Genomic DNA, 15,542 nt, shown 5'->3' on the forward strand with positions numbered 1-15,542 from the left:
AAATTATCAAAATAGGCCTGATCAGCTACAGATGCAGTGTGTGGGCCCACCTTGATGTGTTCATGACATCCAATCCGTCCATCTGAATTTTGGAAATGCCTGTTCTTTTGGGTGTCCATTCATCTTGTTGGATTGTATCTCCTGAATGAATTGGATGCCATATACAAAAACATGAAGTTTTTTAAATAGTGGGCCTCCCATCCCAATTTTTCCCTTCAGTGTGGCCCACCTGAATTTTGGATTATCAAGGTGTGTGGGCCCACCGTGATATGTTCATGATGGACGGGTTGGATGTCATGCGCATGTCTCCATGAGCTCCACATCAAGCTTTATAGTGGATCTGGCCGTTGGTATATGAAGTGAGTGGACCACACTACACTAGACCTGTGTGGCAACTGCGATCGCCATAGTTGGATATCAATTAATAGGCCATCTAATGGATGGACGGTTGCTAATCAGTTACGAAAAAAATCAGGCATTTTTAACAGTTCTATCTATAGAATTTTCCCGGGACCGTAGATCAAAATTTTGACGACTAGATTGTTTAACTTTAACCCAATTGAACGGTCTGGATTCATCAACATGCGCATAGATTAATTGTTTATAAGGTAACTAAATAGCACCTGACGTGCACGGAGTCGTAAACCCTTCCAAACAGGTGATTATTAATTTTTGAAAAAATAAAAATAGAGCGGCATTTTGGTAATTTTCCTCGGGGCATCGTTTCTTGATGAGCTTGTTCTTGAAGTTTTGTAAAAAGATATTCTGTTGCATGAATGAAATCATGTGTTTGATTTAGAGCAGGAATCTGATTCTCATTGAAGTGGTAACCTATTTTTATTAGGGAAATTGATAAATTAATACCTGATTTTTTTTTGAAATTTACATTTCAGTGCCTTTCTTTTTTAAATATTTTCATTAAACTACCTCATTAAGTTAAATAAGTTTCATTAAACTACCCCACATAGAGATTTATGTTTTATGTCTACTCCACTCATCTATTATGCTGACTTATGTCAGGACGTGAGGTAAAAAATCAGACAGATTCATAACTCAAGTAGGCCACCCCACAAAACCTGGTGGTAATGACCCTATGGAAGAAATCCCTACCGTTGAAACCTTCCTGGGCTGCACCTTGATGTTTATATTCCATCCAAACCGTTTATAAGGCCAATCCCACTGGGATGAAATGAAAACACACACAGCATGTTTCAACGGTTCTCACTGAATTCCCACTGGTTCCTCTCGTGTGGCTCACTTGAGTTTTGGATCCACTTAATTTTAGGTCACATGTCCTAAAATGAGCTCAAAAAAAGGATGTACGGGGTGGATTTCTCACAAACATTACAGTGGGCCCCACCCAGCATACCTGCGCAAGAACTTCCTGCGAAAGGCTTTGACAGGAAATCTGCGTCCGATGAGCTGTACAGAAAACTGATAACAGACGTGCCCATTCGAATGGGTTCCTACGGCATGGCCCACTTAATTCTTTAATAATCACAATTAGGTTCTATGGTGAATTTAAGTCGGCTTACCTGATGGATGGTGCAGATCTCATGAAGGCCCACCCACATGGCTCACAATTAGCGGCTGGAACACCACCTTTAACTGCAACGCGATGCATGATCATAAAAATACGAATGTCATTTCGTTGGAACTTTAGAGAGAAAGGAACTTTTGAGAAATTTCCTACTGTACGACCTGTTTATGGCCCACTAACCTTTTAAGGCCACTTATCTTTACATGAAGGACTAAGCCCTAGCTATACGGATAACTTTTCTCAGGTCGAAAATGCCCCTGCTTTTCCTATCGCAAGCGGATCGGCTGGTGCTCGAAGACGAGCGCTGACGCTCCTCGAACCCCAAGTTGTACGAACGGTTCGAAAGAGATCAAAGTTACATAGCCCCTACAGCTATGTATTTTGTAAGGCCCACCGTAACATTTATTTTCCATCCAATCAACCAATAAGGCCACGAAAACGTGAATGAAGAGGAACAACAAATTTCACAATGATCCAAAACTTCTTTACCCCTGAAAGGGTTTCAATGGTAGACGTTCACTCGTTACTGCCTTTTACACTGTGGTCTACTTGATAGTTAGATCTGTCTTATTTTACGTCTCAAGCCTTAATACGAGCTCACCAAATAGATCTGCCGTTTATTTATTTTTTTAAATTATTTATTTATTTATTATTATTGTTCTTTTAAAGGAGAACCTTTTTCCCCCCTGCATTTTTCTCTAATACATATTTATATAAATATATATATATATATAAGCATATAAATTTTTTTCTCACTTTTTATTCATTTAATAAATATATCTTTTAAACCAGAATGAGTTACTTTACATACCATATATGATTTTGGGGTAGGAGAAGCTACTTTAGCTAACCAACTTGGTTATTTTCCAAGATTCCATCAGGTCGATGGTTGAAAATTCATTTCATTCACTTTGCGATCAATTTCAATCAGTTCTGAGTCTTTCATTTACTTCGCGGTCAATTTTAATTAGTTCGCGGTGAATTTCATTAACTTTCAATCAATTTTATTCGATGATTCCATTCGAATCCATTCGATGATGAGTCCATCCATTTCAATTTCATGATAATTCCATTCGTTTCACAGTATATTTTTGTGAATTTCCTTCACTTCACGATCAATTCCGACGAATTCCCTTTACTTCACGATCAATTCCATGCATTTCATGGTCATTTCCCTTAACTTCATGGTCAATTCCATGCATTTCATGGTCAATTCCAGTGAATTTCCTTCACTTTACGGTCAATTTCATGCATTCCACGGTCAATTCCCTTCACTTCACGGTCATTTCCATTCATTTCACGGTCAATTCCCTTTACTTCATGGTCAATTCCATGCATTTCATGGTCAATTCCCTTCACTTCACGGTCAATTCCATGCATTTTACGGTCAATTCCCTTCACTTCACAGTTAATTCCATGCATTTCACGTTCAATTTCGGCGAATTCCCTTCACTTCACGGTCAATTCCATGCATTTCACTGTCAATTCCCTTCACTTCAAGGTCATTTCCATTCATTTCACGGTCATTTCCCTTCACTTCACGGTCAATTCCATGCATTTCATGGTCAATGCCCTTCACTTCACGGTCATGCATTTCACGGCCAATTCCCTTCACTTCACGGTCAATTCCATGCATTTCACGGTCATGCCTGGCGATTCCCCTTCACGGTCAATTCCATGCATTTCACGGTCAATTTCATGCATTTCACGGTCAATTCCCTTCACTCCACGGTCAATTCCATGCATTTCACGGTCAATTTCCTTCACTCCACGGTCAATTCCATGCATTTCATGGTCAATTCCCCTCACTTCATGATCAATTCCATGCATTTCACAGTCAATTCCTTTCACTTCACGGTCATTTCTATGCATTTCACGGTCAATTCCAACAAATTCCCTTCACTTCACGGTCAATTCCATGCATTTCATGATTAATTCCCTTCACTTCACGGTCATTTTCGTTCATTTCACGGTCAATTCCCTTCACTTCACGATCAATTCCATGCATTTCATGGTAAATTCCCTTCACTTCATAGACATTTCCATCCATTTCATGGTTAATTCCATCCATTTCACGGTCAAATGACTGTGAAGTGAAGGGAATTGACCGTGAAGTGAAGGGAATTTGTTAGAATTGACTGTGAAATGCATAGAAATGACCGTGAAGTGAAAGGAATTGACTGTGAAATGCATGGAATTGATCATGAAGTGAGGGGAATTGACCATGAAATGCATGGAATTGACCATGAAGTGAAGGGAAATGATCGTGAAGTGAAGGGAATTGACTGTGAAATGTATGGAATTGACCGTGAAGTGAAGGGAATTGACCGTGAAATGCATGGAATTGACCGTGAAGTGAAGGGAATTGACCATGAAATGCATGGAATTAACCGTGAAGTGAAGGGAATTGACCGTGAAGTGAAGAGAATTAACTGTGAAGGGAATTAACCGTGAAATGCATGGAAATGACCATGAAGTGAAGGGAATTGACTATGAAACGCATGAAATTGATCGTGAAGTGAAGGGATTTGACTGTGAAATGCATGGAATTGACCGTGAAGTGAAGGGAATTGACCGTGAAATGCATGGAATTGACCGTGAAGTGAATGAAGTTGACCGATCAATTCAGTAAATTGACCGGGAACTAAGTGAAATTGACCACGAAACTTCATCAAATTGACCGCGAACTTCTTAAAGTTTATTGGATAACCACGTAAAATTGACTTAGCAATGCATGAAATTGACCACAAACTTCTAGGTAATTTCTTAAGAATTTAAACGTCCTTACCTCTCACAGCCACTGTATCAGTGAAATCTGTGTTCGAGAAAAAGAAAAAAAGTGCGTTGATGCAAAATACGTTCTTTGGAGAAAAGCCTACAATATTTTACGTTTATCAATGCATTCAGGTCCTCTCAGAAAACAAATGCACGTAGCCTTGAGTAGAATGGAACATGGAAGATGTAATGTGATAGTAGGATGGAGATTCTATGGAGATTTTATGGTCAATTTCAATCACTTCACGGTCAATTCCCTTCACTTCATTATCAATTCCATGCATTTCAAGGTCAATTCCGGCAATTCCCCTTTACGGTCAATTCCGTGCATTTCACGGCAATTCCCTTCACTTCACGGTCAATTCCGGCGATTCCCCTTCACTTCATAGTCAATTCAATTCATTTCACGGTCAATTCCCTTCATTTCATGGTCAATTCAATTCATTTCATGATCAATTCCCTTCATTTCATGATCAATTCAATTCATTACCCTTAGGATGTCGATTGTCGAACTCGTATCATCGTTGATGGTTTGTATAATGAATAGATGACCACATGCTAACTAGTGTACGTCTACTTGATTGATTACTTTCCGAAATTCTAAATTTGCATAGTTTAGGTTGAATATTGGATTGCACGCTAGTCTAGAGTGAGATTTCTTAAATTTCATGCATATACTTTATTGTATTCTCCCATAAATACGCTTAATTTTGCCTAACAATATGTCAATTATGATAATTTGGGCACTCTGCCCACATGTTCAACAAATTGCCTAATTAAGTGGAACCCTCCTGAAATTAATGTGTCAGAACCTTTCCTATACTTGCAATGATGTATGGAATATGCTGTTTGGTTTGGATAATTGGTTAATCGATTTGGCCGACGAACTGTAAAACTTGCGAGGGCAGCCCAATCGATTCAGCTGCCTCGGGCTAGTTTGACTGATCTAAGCCGAACGTGGAAAACCGACAATAGTTGGACTACATGGAATGATCACACCCAATGCTGGTTGCGGCGTAGTTCGTCTAAGTCAGCTGGACTAATCCACTAGTTGACCAAACATGTGTGTTTACTTTGTATGATCGCGCTCACTTGAATCTGGGGCACCCTAAACCTTGGGAAAGTCCATTTACAATCGTAGTGATGCGATTCTTAAGTTTCAAGAGTGGGGCATAGTGGTATAAGACACTGTGACCACTCTGTTGCCCTATGCTGGGATGACGAGCCTCCCCATAGTGACCGCGAGCAACTCATTTCACAATCTCGTCTGTCGTATGAGTTTAGATGAGAGTGACAAACCCAGACAGATCAAGGATTGAAGGAACATAGCCGCCACGGCCGCCATGGGCCTAGCGATCGGGTTAGGGCCATTGATTAAGTGGTAGTGTCCCAGTTTCCCCAATCTAGCTTAATGAACGAAACTAATTTAAACACTTGGATAATACGACCATCTATCGTATTGCATTAGCCTAGGTTGTGGTGACTTGGGAGTTGTGGTCAGTATTGACATTCGCAAATGAGGCGTTGAAGTGCGATGAAGAAGTATTGGATTGTAAGGACATGCATCATCTCATAACAACATACATGTGCATTAATAAGAGTTTGTAGGAACTAAATGTTTAAATTTCTTTATCATTAATTATACTTGTGGCATTGATAACTCGTATAACTTGATGTTAATGGAACCACTGAGTCGATAACTCACTCTCACTCTGGTACGGTGTTTTAAAACACCAACCGGACTCTATCATAGATACAAGTACCTTGGAGTGGAGTTTGACGCATTGGTCAAGGCATGGAATCAGACGAAGAGCTTTCTTATTTCCAGCTGTTACGCGGACCACCATATGCTACTTCAGGGGCAGCAAGGAGACCTGGAGCCAAGACTCTTAGCATTTTGAAGTAATACGTGTTCTTCCCGGATACGGTCCATATATCAAACTTACACGTATCTTTTTGTGACCTTTGTTGCATTTTGATTTAGAACTCATCTAGATCTCAGTCCATGTTTCGTGATCCATTTTAATTCCTTGAGTACTTGCATGCTAGACAAAGATGACTTCCATAATATGCTTCCGCAAGATATATTTGACACTTGGAATGTTGGAGTCGAGTTTCACTCGACCCATGAAATTGGGGGCATCACAGTGGTCCACCTGAGATTGGGATTGCTTAATTTTTGGGACCACGCCCTAAAATTGGCTGGACAAACGGATGGCCGGAGTGGTCCCAAAAACTCTCATACGTTCAGATGGGTACCCGAAGCCATCTTTAGTGGACGGTACTGATTTCTATTAAAGGACATCCCTTCGTTGAATCTGGACCATTGATAATTTTCCATATTGGCCGTCTATTAGATGTCCACCAATCAGCCAGTAATAATCATACTTTTGAGTGAAATATATGAGGTTATGATCCATCTACAGTCGGAATCAACACATGAATGGGTTGATCGGTCCATGGATGCGAGGCCCAATCCCGGCCCACGGGCCAAGCTAAGCCCAGCCCAAAGACAGCTTGCTCATTGAAGGCTTCTGTGGCAGAAACGTATCGGAGCTCTATGGGCTCCACCACGATGTATGCATTATATCCATCCCGTCCATCCATTTTTCCAGATTATTTTAGGGCATTATCACAAAAATGAGGCAGATCCAAATCTCATGTGGACCACACTGCAGGAAACAGTGGTGATTGAACGCCCACCACTAAAACTTCATGTGGCCCAAAATTCAGATGTACCACTCATCAGAAGAGCTAACGTGGAGGTTAAACATCGACGGTTGGGAGGTTTTCTGAACGGTCACTATTTAATGTGGCCCATCTGATCATTCGACCACCGTGTTTTTTAGGTCAGATAATATAAACGATAGGGATCTGATGTCCTACACACGTGTCATGTAAGCGTGCATTGACACGTGTGGATTTGCTTGTGTGGGTAGGTAAAGCTCCTACATGCTCTTAATTGCATGGGTTGTTTTACAGATGCCCTGATACCATCCGGATTCTCATTCCGATGTGCTGTCGCCGCTGGTTTCTATGGCAAACCGTGGTCCGTTGGATTACAGATTCTAGGACATTATATCCTTTTCGATGCAGCGGGCCCACCCATTTTAGCCTATACGAGATCAGGGCCATTCATCAGACGAGTCGTACGGTGATCATGTCCTGCGAGAAAAATCAGGTAGGTACACTTACTAGATGTGGCCCAAATGGACTGACGGTCTGGATTTAGCTATACGATCAATGGATGCTTCTTTCCATGAATGTAGACTATTTGACAGTTGTATGCTCGTTTTGCAACCATTTGTTCCATAATCACAATTGGACGGTTATGATCAGTCTCAATACGAATTTTTACTGTGGCCCAGAAGGCCCACTAAAATTGACGGTCTGAATCATCCGACAATAGGACGACGTGGACGAAAAGCATGCCACCCATCTGGAATCTTATCCATTTTATGCTGTCATCCGACGGTACGATTGGTGGAAGTGATAGCTGACCTGTCTACCCATTGGTACGGTCTCTCCATCTGACCGGTGGGGCCCACTAGATGATGAGGCGAGTGGATGGGAGTGTAGTTTGCCAACCGAGAATATTCTGTCACCATTTGTCTCGACCCGGGTGTGGGTCCGAGTCGACTAAGAAATCGGTCGGGTCTGATCCGATTCGGCTCTGACTCGGCCTGACTCAGGCGAGTCACAGATGACTCGGCCGAGTCACGACTCAGTCTCTGTCTCTCAGGAGAAAGCAAGCCTGGCCACTTATTTAGTTATTTTCGCTCCTCATGACGAACACACGTTCCACGGTAGATCCTAACATGGTTGAGCTATCTCTATACAGGACACGTGGAAGGTTGATCTGCAAATCAGGTCCGTCCATATGAAGATCCCTTGCATGGATATTTTATTTCTAAGAAATTACTCTTATTGGACAATCCTATCCGTTGATCTTTGTCCATTAATCGACGGTTGAAACAAAAACATTTAACGGGCAAATATGCAGTGGGTAAACTGAAGAAAAATCAATGGATTAGATCGTTTCATGGTTTTTATTTTTAAAATGTAATCCATCCGTTTTGTTTACAGTATATGTGTGGACACGATCGATACATCACCTCCCACGTGTCGTTTGGAGAGATGGCTCTACCATATTACGGTTCTTCGGTCTGTACCGTATCATCTACCCCCAGGTGGACGACTACGGGGCTTTGACTGCGCCACGTGGCTTACGATAGCAGCACAAAAACAGGTGTATGCTCTTTGGAGTTATTTGATACTCTGAAAGAGTATAGTGCTTGATACGCGGGCATTCGGAAGTTGGACACGTGGAATACATCAACTCAAAATAAACGGATTAAATTGTGAATCCAACTATCTCTAAATTACTTTCTCAGGATCAGATTGGTTGATCATTTCTAAAATTCTATTTGTGGACACGTTATTGAAAAAGAACCGTTGGATATTTCCATCTTAACCGTCCAATAAATGTGCACCAATCCAATATTTAGATAATAAAATAAGAAATTTTCGTTTTTTCATGGTATATCTAACCTTCATATCATAACTTGGACATTTTAATTTGACTTTATTTTCTGCCACATGTGTAAATTTTCTAAGTGCCTGAGTATCATCCATTACCGTCCGCCAGAGCATCGAAGTGTTTCTCTTCCAGTATTTACGTGCGAATCTTGAGGTAAACGAATCCTACTCGCGTTATCACGAGAAGGATACTCGCTCTCACCAGCACATTCAGGTGGAAACGGATTGGCTACTCCCCCTGCCACCAGCCCGGTGGCTGATGGTCAGTGCTCTGTGGGGCTCATCATGATGTATTTATTTCATCCATTCCGTTCATAAATTTTTACAGATCATTTTAGGTCTTTAGAAAAAAATTTAGAGGGATATAAATCTCAGGTGGACCACACTAGAGGAAAAAATAGCGATTGGATATCTAGCATCAAAATCCTCCTAAGGCCAAATGTACTGTTTATTTGACATGTAATCTGTTGATTAGGTCATACAGACCCAGATGAAGGGAAAAATTTAAACTTTATCCAAAAATTTTATGGCCCCCAATGTTTTTAATGGTTAATGTTCATTAAACACTGTTTCTTGTAATGTGGTCCATTTGAGACTGTAATAGAGCTCATTTTTTCTGTATATCATAAAATGATCTATAATAATATATGGACGGCATGGATGAAACATATACATCATGGTGGGTCCCACAGAGCACCGACGGAGCAGCCAATCCGTTTCCCATTCAGGTGGACCCACATTTAAGACCAGCCGTCCGAAAATCTCATCAGATGGGTGACACTTCTACCTCGAAACAAAAATGATGTTTGATCATTTCTATCATCCACTCTCACCGCACGTTCGACCTACCCCATTCCATCTGATGAACGGTCTGGAAATTTCACATGTGCTACCATTTACGTGTTCCACAATTATTATGATTTTGATAGGGAATGATCACACACGTTTGGGTTCGAGTTTCTGTGGGGCCTACGTAGATGTAAATATGAAATCCAAACCATAAATCCGATGCTTCGCTTCATTTTCACCGTGAAGACCAAAAATAATCTGATCAAAATCTTATATGGTCCACAAAACAGGAAATAACGTCAAATTACGTCAAAATCTCTAAATTCGCGTGGTGTGATGGTCCACTTGAGTAATTAAATGATGTTTTTAGTCTAATCCATTCATCCTAGTGAGATTCGTATGATGAATAGATTGGACGGTATATGGACAGCATGATGAGCCGTACATTCAATCTGGAAGTTTCTATGGTGGGTGTCTCCCTGCCCTGCCCATTGATCTATCTTAGTTTTAAATCACGATAAATATTGGATATGAGAGTAAAATTAGGATTCGAATCTGATGGACAGGTTGGATGGATCATAGACATGAAGGTGGGCCCCACACATCTCTGAAATTTAAGGGAACTCACATACGTCCGAAGGCATGCGATCTTTCCTGATATCGGTAACTAACCCTTGTCGTGTTCTTGTTTTCCCTCCTCTTTTTTTCAACTGTTGCAGAAATCAGTTTTTCTACAGTTGCAGTAATCTGTTTTCAGACGAATTTAAAAACCTTCCATCTCTCTCTCTCTCTCTCTCTCTCTCTCTCTCTCTCTCTCTCTCTCTCTATTCATAGATTTTGAAATTGGGAGGAAGGATAGCTTGGACACGATGACATCGAAGACAGTCTTACAGACATTGGATATCTATGGAGCTTCCAGCCATCGAAATCAGAACAGAGACCGATTCCGCAAATTCTCGATCTCTTTATCGATGTGAGTAGTTTTCTTGGACCTGTTCGTTCAATCCGATTCGTGGGCCTTCGTTATTTCGATCTGATTTTCTTGAATTATATATGGAGAATTCAAGGATTTGGATTTAGAAGACTCGGCACCATGTGGGTCCCTTCGTTTAGCGATCCTGGATGTTCGTCTGGTGGGCCCCACATGACGTGGCATAATCTCCCCCATTGATTAGCTTTCTTGGATCCGTTCCTTCAATCAGATTCGTGGGTCTTTGTTATTTCGATCTGATTTTCTGGAATTATAAGGAGAATTCAAGGATTTGGATTTAGAGGACTCGAGACCATGTGGAGCCTATGATTTAGTGATCCATGATATATGTTTGGTGGGCCCCACATGCCCGATACACACTTCAATCTTGGTGGGCCCCACATGAGTAGTTTTCTTGGATCCGTTTCAATCCGATTCGTGGGTCTTTGTTATTTTCGCAGGAAAGATGTTTCAGCGTCCTCCCAAACAGGGAAAAATATGGAAGGTACATCTCAGGAGATTTCGATTGTAAAACCCTCCAATCTCTGCTTCGACAGCACACTGCCTTCAGATCACGATTTTGATTGCATGCACAAAAGGGCGTTTGGATCTTTCATCATACGAGAAGTGTTACTCGATGAAGAGTATTGGGTGAGTCCTACATTGTAGTTAAATCTCAGCCGTTCATCTTGTCTAGGAATTTTGCTGAATTTCCTTTATGAATTTGTGGCCCACCATTTCGATTCTTGTCAGACTGCAGCATGGTTGAGGGCAGAAACCAATTGGGAGGATCGATCAGATGAACGGTTAGTGTTGTGTAGAAACTAATGTTGCAGTAATTGGATACTGAAAAGATGAAAGCGTTAAGGGTCCGTTTGGATGCACTATTGAATCAAAATGCGATTTTTAAAACCAAATTGTAAATTTTCATTTCTGTTCACATTCAAGTTGGAATTGAAATGAATGAAATTGCAATTCCAGGGATTAATATCCTCTGTTGTGCAGTATGAGTACTGGAAAGCATTGTCAGTCCTTGTTGTTTTGTCTTTATAAATTTGAAAGTTTGGGATTCAATTCAATTGTGCATCCAAACGCAGCCCAAACCACTGATTTTAGCTTGGGTCATGGTCAGGTATGCCGAGAGCTATAAGAGGAAATTCACAGATCAGGTAAGAATTCAGCATTAGTAGAAATTGAGATGTAAATGGTGTGTACATACGTGTATGCATGCAATGTATGTACCTTTTCATAATCTAAGCTGTTCATCCATCACAGCTGATAATGGCATGGGTATGCCAGTACCTCCCTTATCAGATGATCCGTGCCATTCGATTGGTTACAGCTGATAATCCAGAGTTACCTGGGACCCATCAGGACAGTTAGGATCATCCAATGAGGAAGATTTTTTTATTTTTATTTTTTTGGGTTTTCTCAACTACATGGAGCCCACCAAATGAACAGCTTGGAATGCCGGAAGGTGGGCCCACCACAAGAAAATTTCCAAACACTACTTGTTTGTAGTTCAGCAAGTAGTTCCTAATAGTATTCATTTGTATGTAGGAATACTATGCATTGAAGCGGCGATGCCGCAGTAATCTCCGTGAGAAGTGCACTTGCCTCGTTGCGGTAAGAGAAAATCACAGGACTTTTTTTTTTGGGTCATGTTTGGATGCACGATTGAATTGAATTGCGGACATTCAAGGTGAGAAAGACCTTAAATGGCACTTACATTCATTGAAGAAAATCCAACTTGAAATTGACACACTTGCAGAGCCTAAGACACTCAATGTGAATGCTAGGGAAAGCAATCACAATTTGATGGGCAGACAAATTATTGTAATTCCATTTGATCGGCAACCAAACGCACCCTACATTGGATCTCCAACCATGTGATGAGGCACCTTGAGGAAAATGGAGCAAGAATGGCAATTTTCGTCGTTTTGAAATGGGTCCCACTTATATTGGCACAAATTCCTCCACACACCCCACCCCCCCCCCCCCCTTGGATTCCAAACCATGAGATAAGTCACCTTGTGGAAAATGGAGCAAAAATGGTGATTGCTTCCTTTTGAAATGGGCCCTACTTCATATGGATGATGGGGTTTCATCTGGGTAGTGAGGAAAGCCATTTTGCATTGACTGGGATCGAGAAAAGTCTCTCAAATTAGTGCAATTTGGTTTTTTCCCCCACTGCAATTCCATTTGATAGTATGCATCCAAACGCACCCTTACGTTATGAATTGGATTCCAAACCGTGCAGCGATGAGGCGCAGCACAGGAAATTGTGCAAAAATGGCAATTGCACCATTTTTAATGGGACCCACATTATATCGACGGTGTGATCAACAATGAGATCAATCCCCATTTGGGCCAACACATGTTCCACTTAATGCAAATTCAGTAACACCCAAACACGCCATAAATCTACTTCATACTTTATCTTTCCACCAACATTGCCAATTCATTGATATGGGGGGAGTTCTCATCACCTCCACTGTACATGAGACAGAACCCCGACCGCTCATTTCATGGGCTCAACAATCTGCCACTAACAAAAAATCTCATTGATAAAGACCCAACTCCTAGCCATCTTATAAATCAACTCCTTTTCTTCCTTAATCCCAGCCATACCTTTTAGCTTCCATTTCTATAACTCCGAGGGGAACACTTACAATCGTTCGATCTCCTGTCCACCATGAAACCCACAGACTGATAGTTTGGATCTCTCACACCTTAGCTGGGCCCTCCTTAATCCGCTGTTCTGTTTCATGCAATCAGGTAAAACAGGACGAACAGAACGTGAAGCGGACTGCACTAAACAGCATCTTCGGGACTCTAGATGTCAGCATTCGGCATCTGTTACCTGGCGAGATGTTTCCTGGAGTATGTCATTGTGATCTAACTGTCCCACAAACCTTTGTATCTGATCAATCTATCTGATAGAAGATTGTAAATAAATACATTTGTTGTTGACATGTTATTCAAATTCCAATAACAGGATCGCAGCAAGGCCAACATGTCGGCGGGACCCGGGACCAACATAGCAGGCCCACATCGATACGGGTATGTCTCCAATCTATGCATAAGGAAATCCGCACGACGGCAGGGGATTGCAAGCAACATGATGCGTTTGGCTGTCCAAGTTGCCAAATCGGCAGGTATGATCTCGAGTACTCTGGCATGGACCCGAATATCTGGATTCGGATCTGATGAATTTCATGTGTGTTGTGGCAGGTGTGGAAGAGGTATTTGTACATGTAGAGAGGAAAAACATGGCGGCACAGCAACTCTATTCAAAAATCGGTTTTCAGGTATTTTTTTTCCCGTTTTGGATTTTTAGTTATGCTGGGCAGAGTATGATAATCCATGCACATGCGCGCGGATGGTGTACGAGTGGCAGATTTGTAGATCAATCCAAACTCTATAAACTGGGTTCCTTTTGTTAGATGGGACAGAACCTTAAAATCGGATTGATTGGATGATCCTAACCATTGAGTGGTGGGCCTCTAGGCATTGACCATCTTTAAATTCTTTTACCTATATGATCAGGGACTGCCCTGATCATACTGTTAGGATTGTCTTTACTACTGTTATTTTTCAGGTTATGGCCCACCTACGGTGGGCCTATGATTTGGATGGTGAGGATTTCATTAAATGCAGGCCAGGTGCACCACAGCAGTACGCAGGTATATGGATCAGCGTACTCTGTCATGAAATATACATTTAGCCCCGTAGATAATGGTACATGGTGATCCAAACCATTCATGTGGTGGGCTCCAGCTTGGATGGGAAATAGCCTGAAAAATGTCTCCCATTGATCATCCTGGCCATCTGATTTGACTCCCATTAAATGTGGGCCCTTGGATGCACCATTTCTGGGCTGAATAAGAAATCTGCACCACTGTCTTTGGATCTTTTAATCCATATATGCTGACGCATTTACTATCCATTCAGATGGTTGAAATGGATATGGCCCATTCATCAGAAGATCAGAACTACTTGATGAGCTGCAGGACTACTTAACCAAAGTGCAAGCTTGTAAGTGGCCATCAACTTTCGTCCACGCCATATGGCCCACCTAATAGACTTTGAGTCACTGGCGGGATGATCTGCACGGTGGGTCCCACCTGATACATGATGACCATAGGCTGGCACGTGCAGCAACGTGTATAGAGTTGAGGCTATCTTTGTTGTATAGGTAACATCAGTGTCCATAAAACTATATTCTGTCACCTGCAACCGAAAAGATCATGTGGGTGGCCCAGTAGAAATATGATGGACGGTCACGGTTCTCAGCAGCCCACATTTTTTTTTTCTTTTATTCTTTCAAGTGGCATTCTATAATAAAATTTTCATTGCCAATTCAACTTCTATTAAATTATCTAAATGGGATGTGGATGGTGGTCCACCAATCCCAATCAATGATGTGGATGGTATAAGGTCTGTTGTATATAAGATTAAATTGGCTCTCAACCGTTTGATGTATGCATGGGATACAATTGACAGGATCCAACAGTTCATCCGTTGGACTAAACTGATGGGACACAAGCAACCTTGATCCGGAAATCCTAACCATTCAATTAGTGAAGCTTCTCATTGAGAGATATGGTGTCCATTGTACACCAGTGATTAAATGGCTGGGATCGTCCAATTACCATGAACTTTTGTCTCAGGCCCATTCACTACCGAAGCCATAGAATGTACGGCCTGGATCCTCAAAAATTCAAATTGCAATTTCAATCCTTTCAACTCCAACTTGAAACTCACCCATTGCAATTTGGAGCCCACACACCTACAATATGAAGGGGCCCCGCTCCAGTGGGGCCCATGCGATGTAGGAATGACATCCGAACGGTCCATCAGTAGCAGGGCCCAAAAAACAACACCCTAACCGTCAAAAGGTATGCCAAATCACAGGAAACGAGTTGG

General features: G+C 41.5%; 1 protein-coding gene across 2 annotated transcripts; it reads left to right on the plus strand.

The window, feature by feature from the left end:
- The first annotated feature begins 10,425 nt into the window (after positions 1–10,425).
- LOC131251708 (GCN5-related N-acetyltransferase 6, chloroplastic) lies at positions 10,426–14,911 on the plus strand. Of its 2 annotated transcripts, XM_058252609.1 has the most exons (9): positions 10,430–10,616; positions 11,075–11,264; positions 11,367–11,419; positions 11,746–11,782; positions 12,174–12,239; positions 13,392–13,496; positions 13,612–13,771; positions 13,848–13,924; positions 14,568–14,911. In XM_058252609.1, the coding sequence occupies exons 1-9, from the start codon at positions 10,513–10,515 to the stop codon at positions 14,634–14,636; spliced, it is 861 nt and encodes a 286-aa protein (XP_058108592.1). In that variant the 5' UTR covers positions 10,430–10,512; the 3' UTR covers positions 14,637–14,911. The 2 variants fall into 2 exon arrangements, with proteins under 2 accessions (XP_058108593.1, XP_058108592.1); XM_058252610.1 differs by lacking the exon at positions 12,174–12,239 and having other exon boundaries at positions 10,426–10,616.
- The last annotated feature ends 631 nt before the right edge of the window (positions 14,912–15,542 follow it).

Source organism: Magnolia sinica, chromosome 7 (genome assembly GCF_029962835.1).
Source record: "Magnolia sinica isolate HGM2019 chromosome 7, MsV1, whole genome shotgun sequence".
Taxonomy (NCBI): domain Eukaryota; kingdom Viridiplantae; phylum Streptophyta; class Magnoliopsida; order Magnoliales; family Magnoliaceae; genus Magnolia; species Magnolia sinica.

Coding starts and splice junctions, on each gene's coding strand:
- LOC131251708 (XM_058252609.1), top strand. CDS start 10,513: ATGACATCGAAGACAGTCTTACAGACATTGGATATCTATGGAGCTTCC. Junction 11,265..11,366: donor TACTCGATGAAGAGTATTGG/GTGAGTCCTACA, acceptor GATTCTTGTCAG/ACTGCAGCATGGTTGAGGGC. Junction 12,240..13,391: donor AGTGCACTTGCCTCGTTGCG/GTAAGAGAAAAT, acceptor TCATGCAATCAG/GTAAAACAGGACGAACAGAA.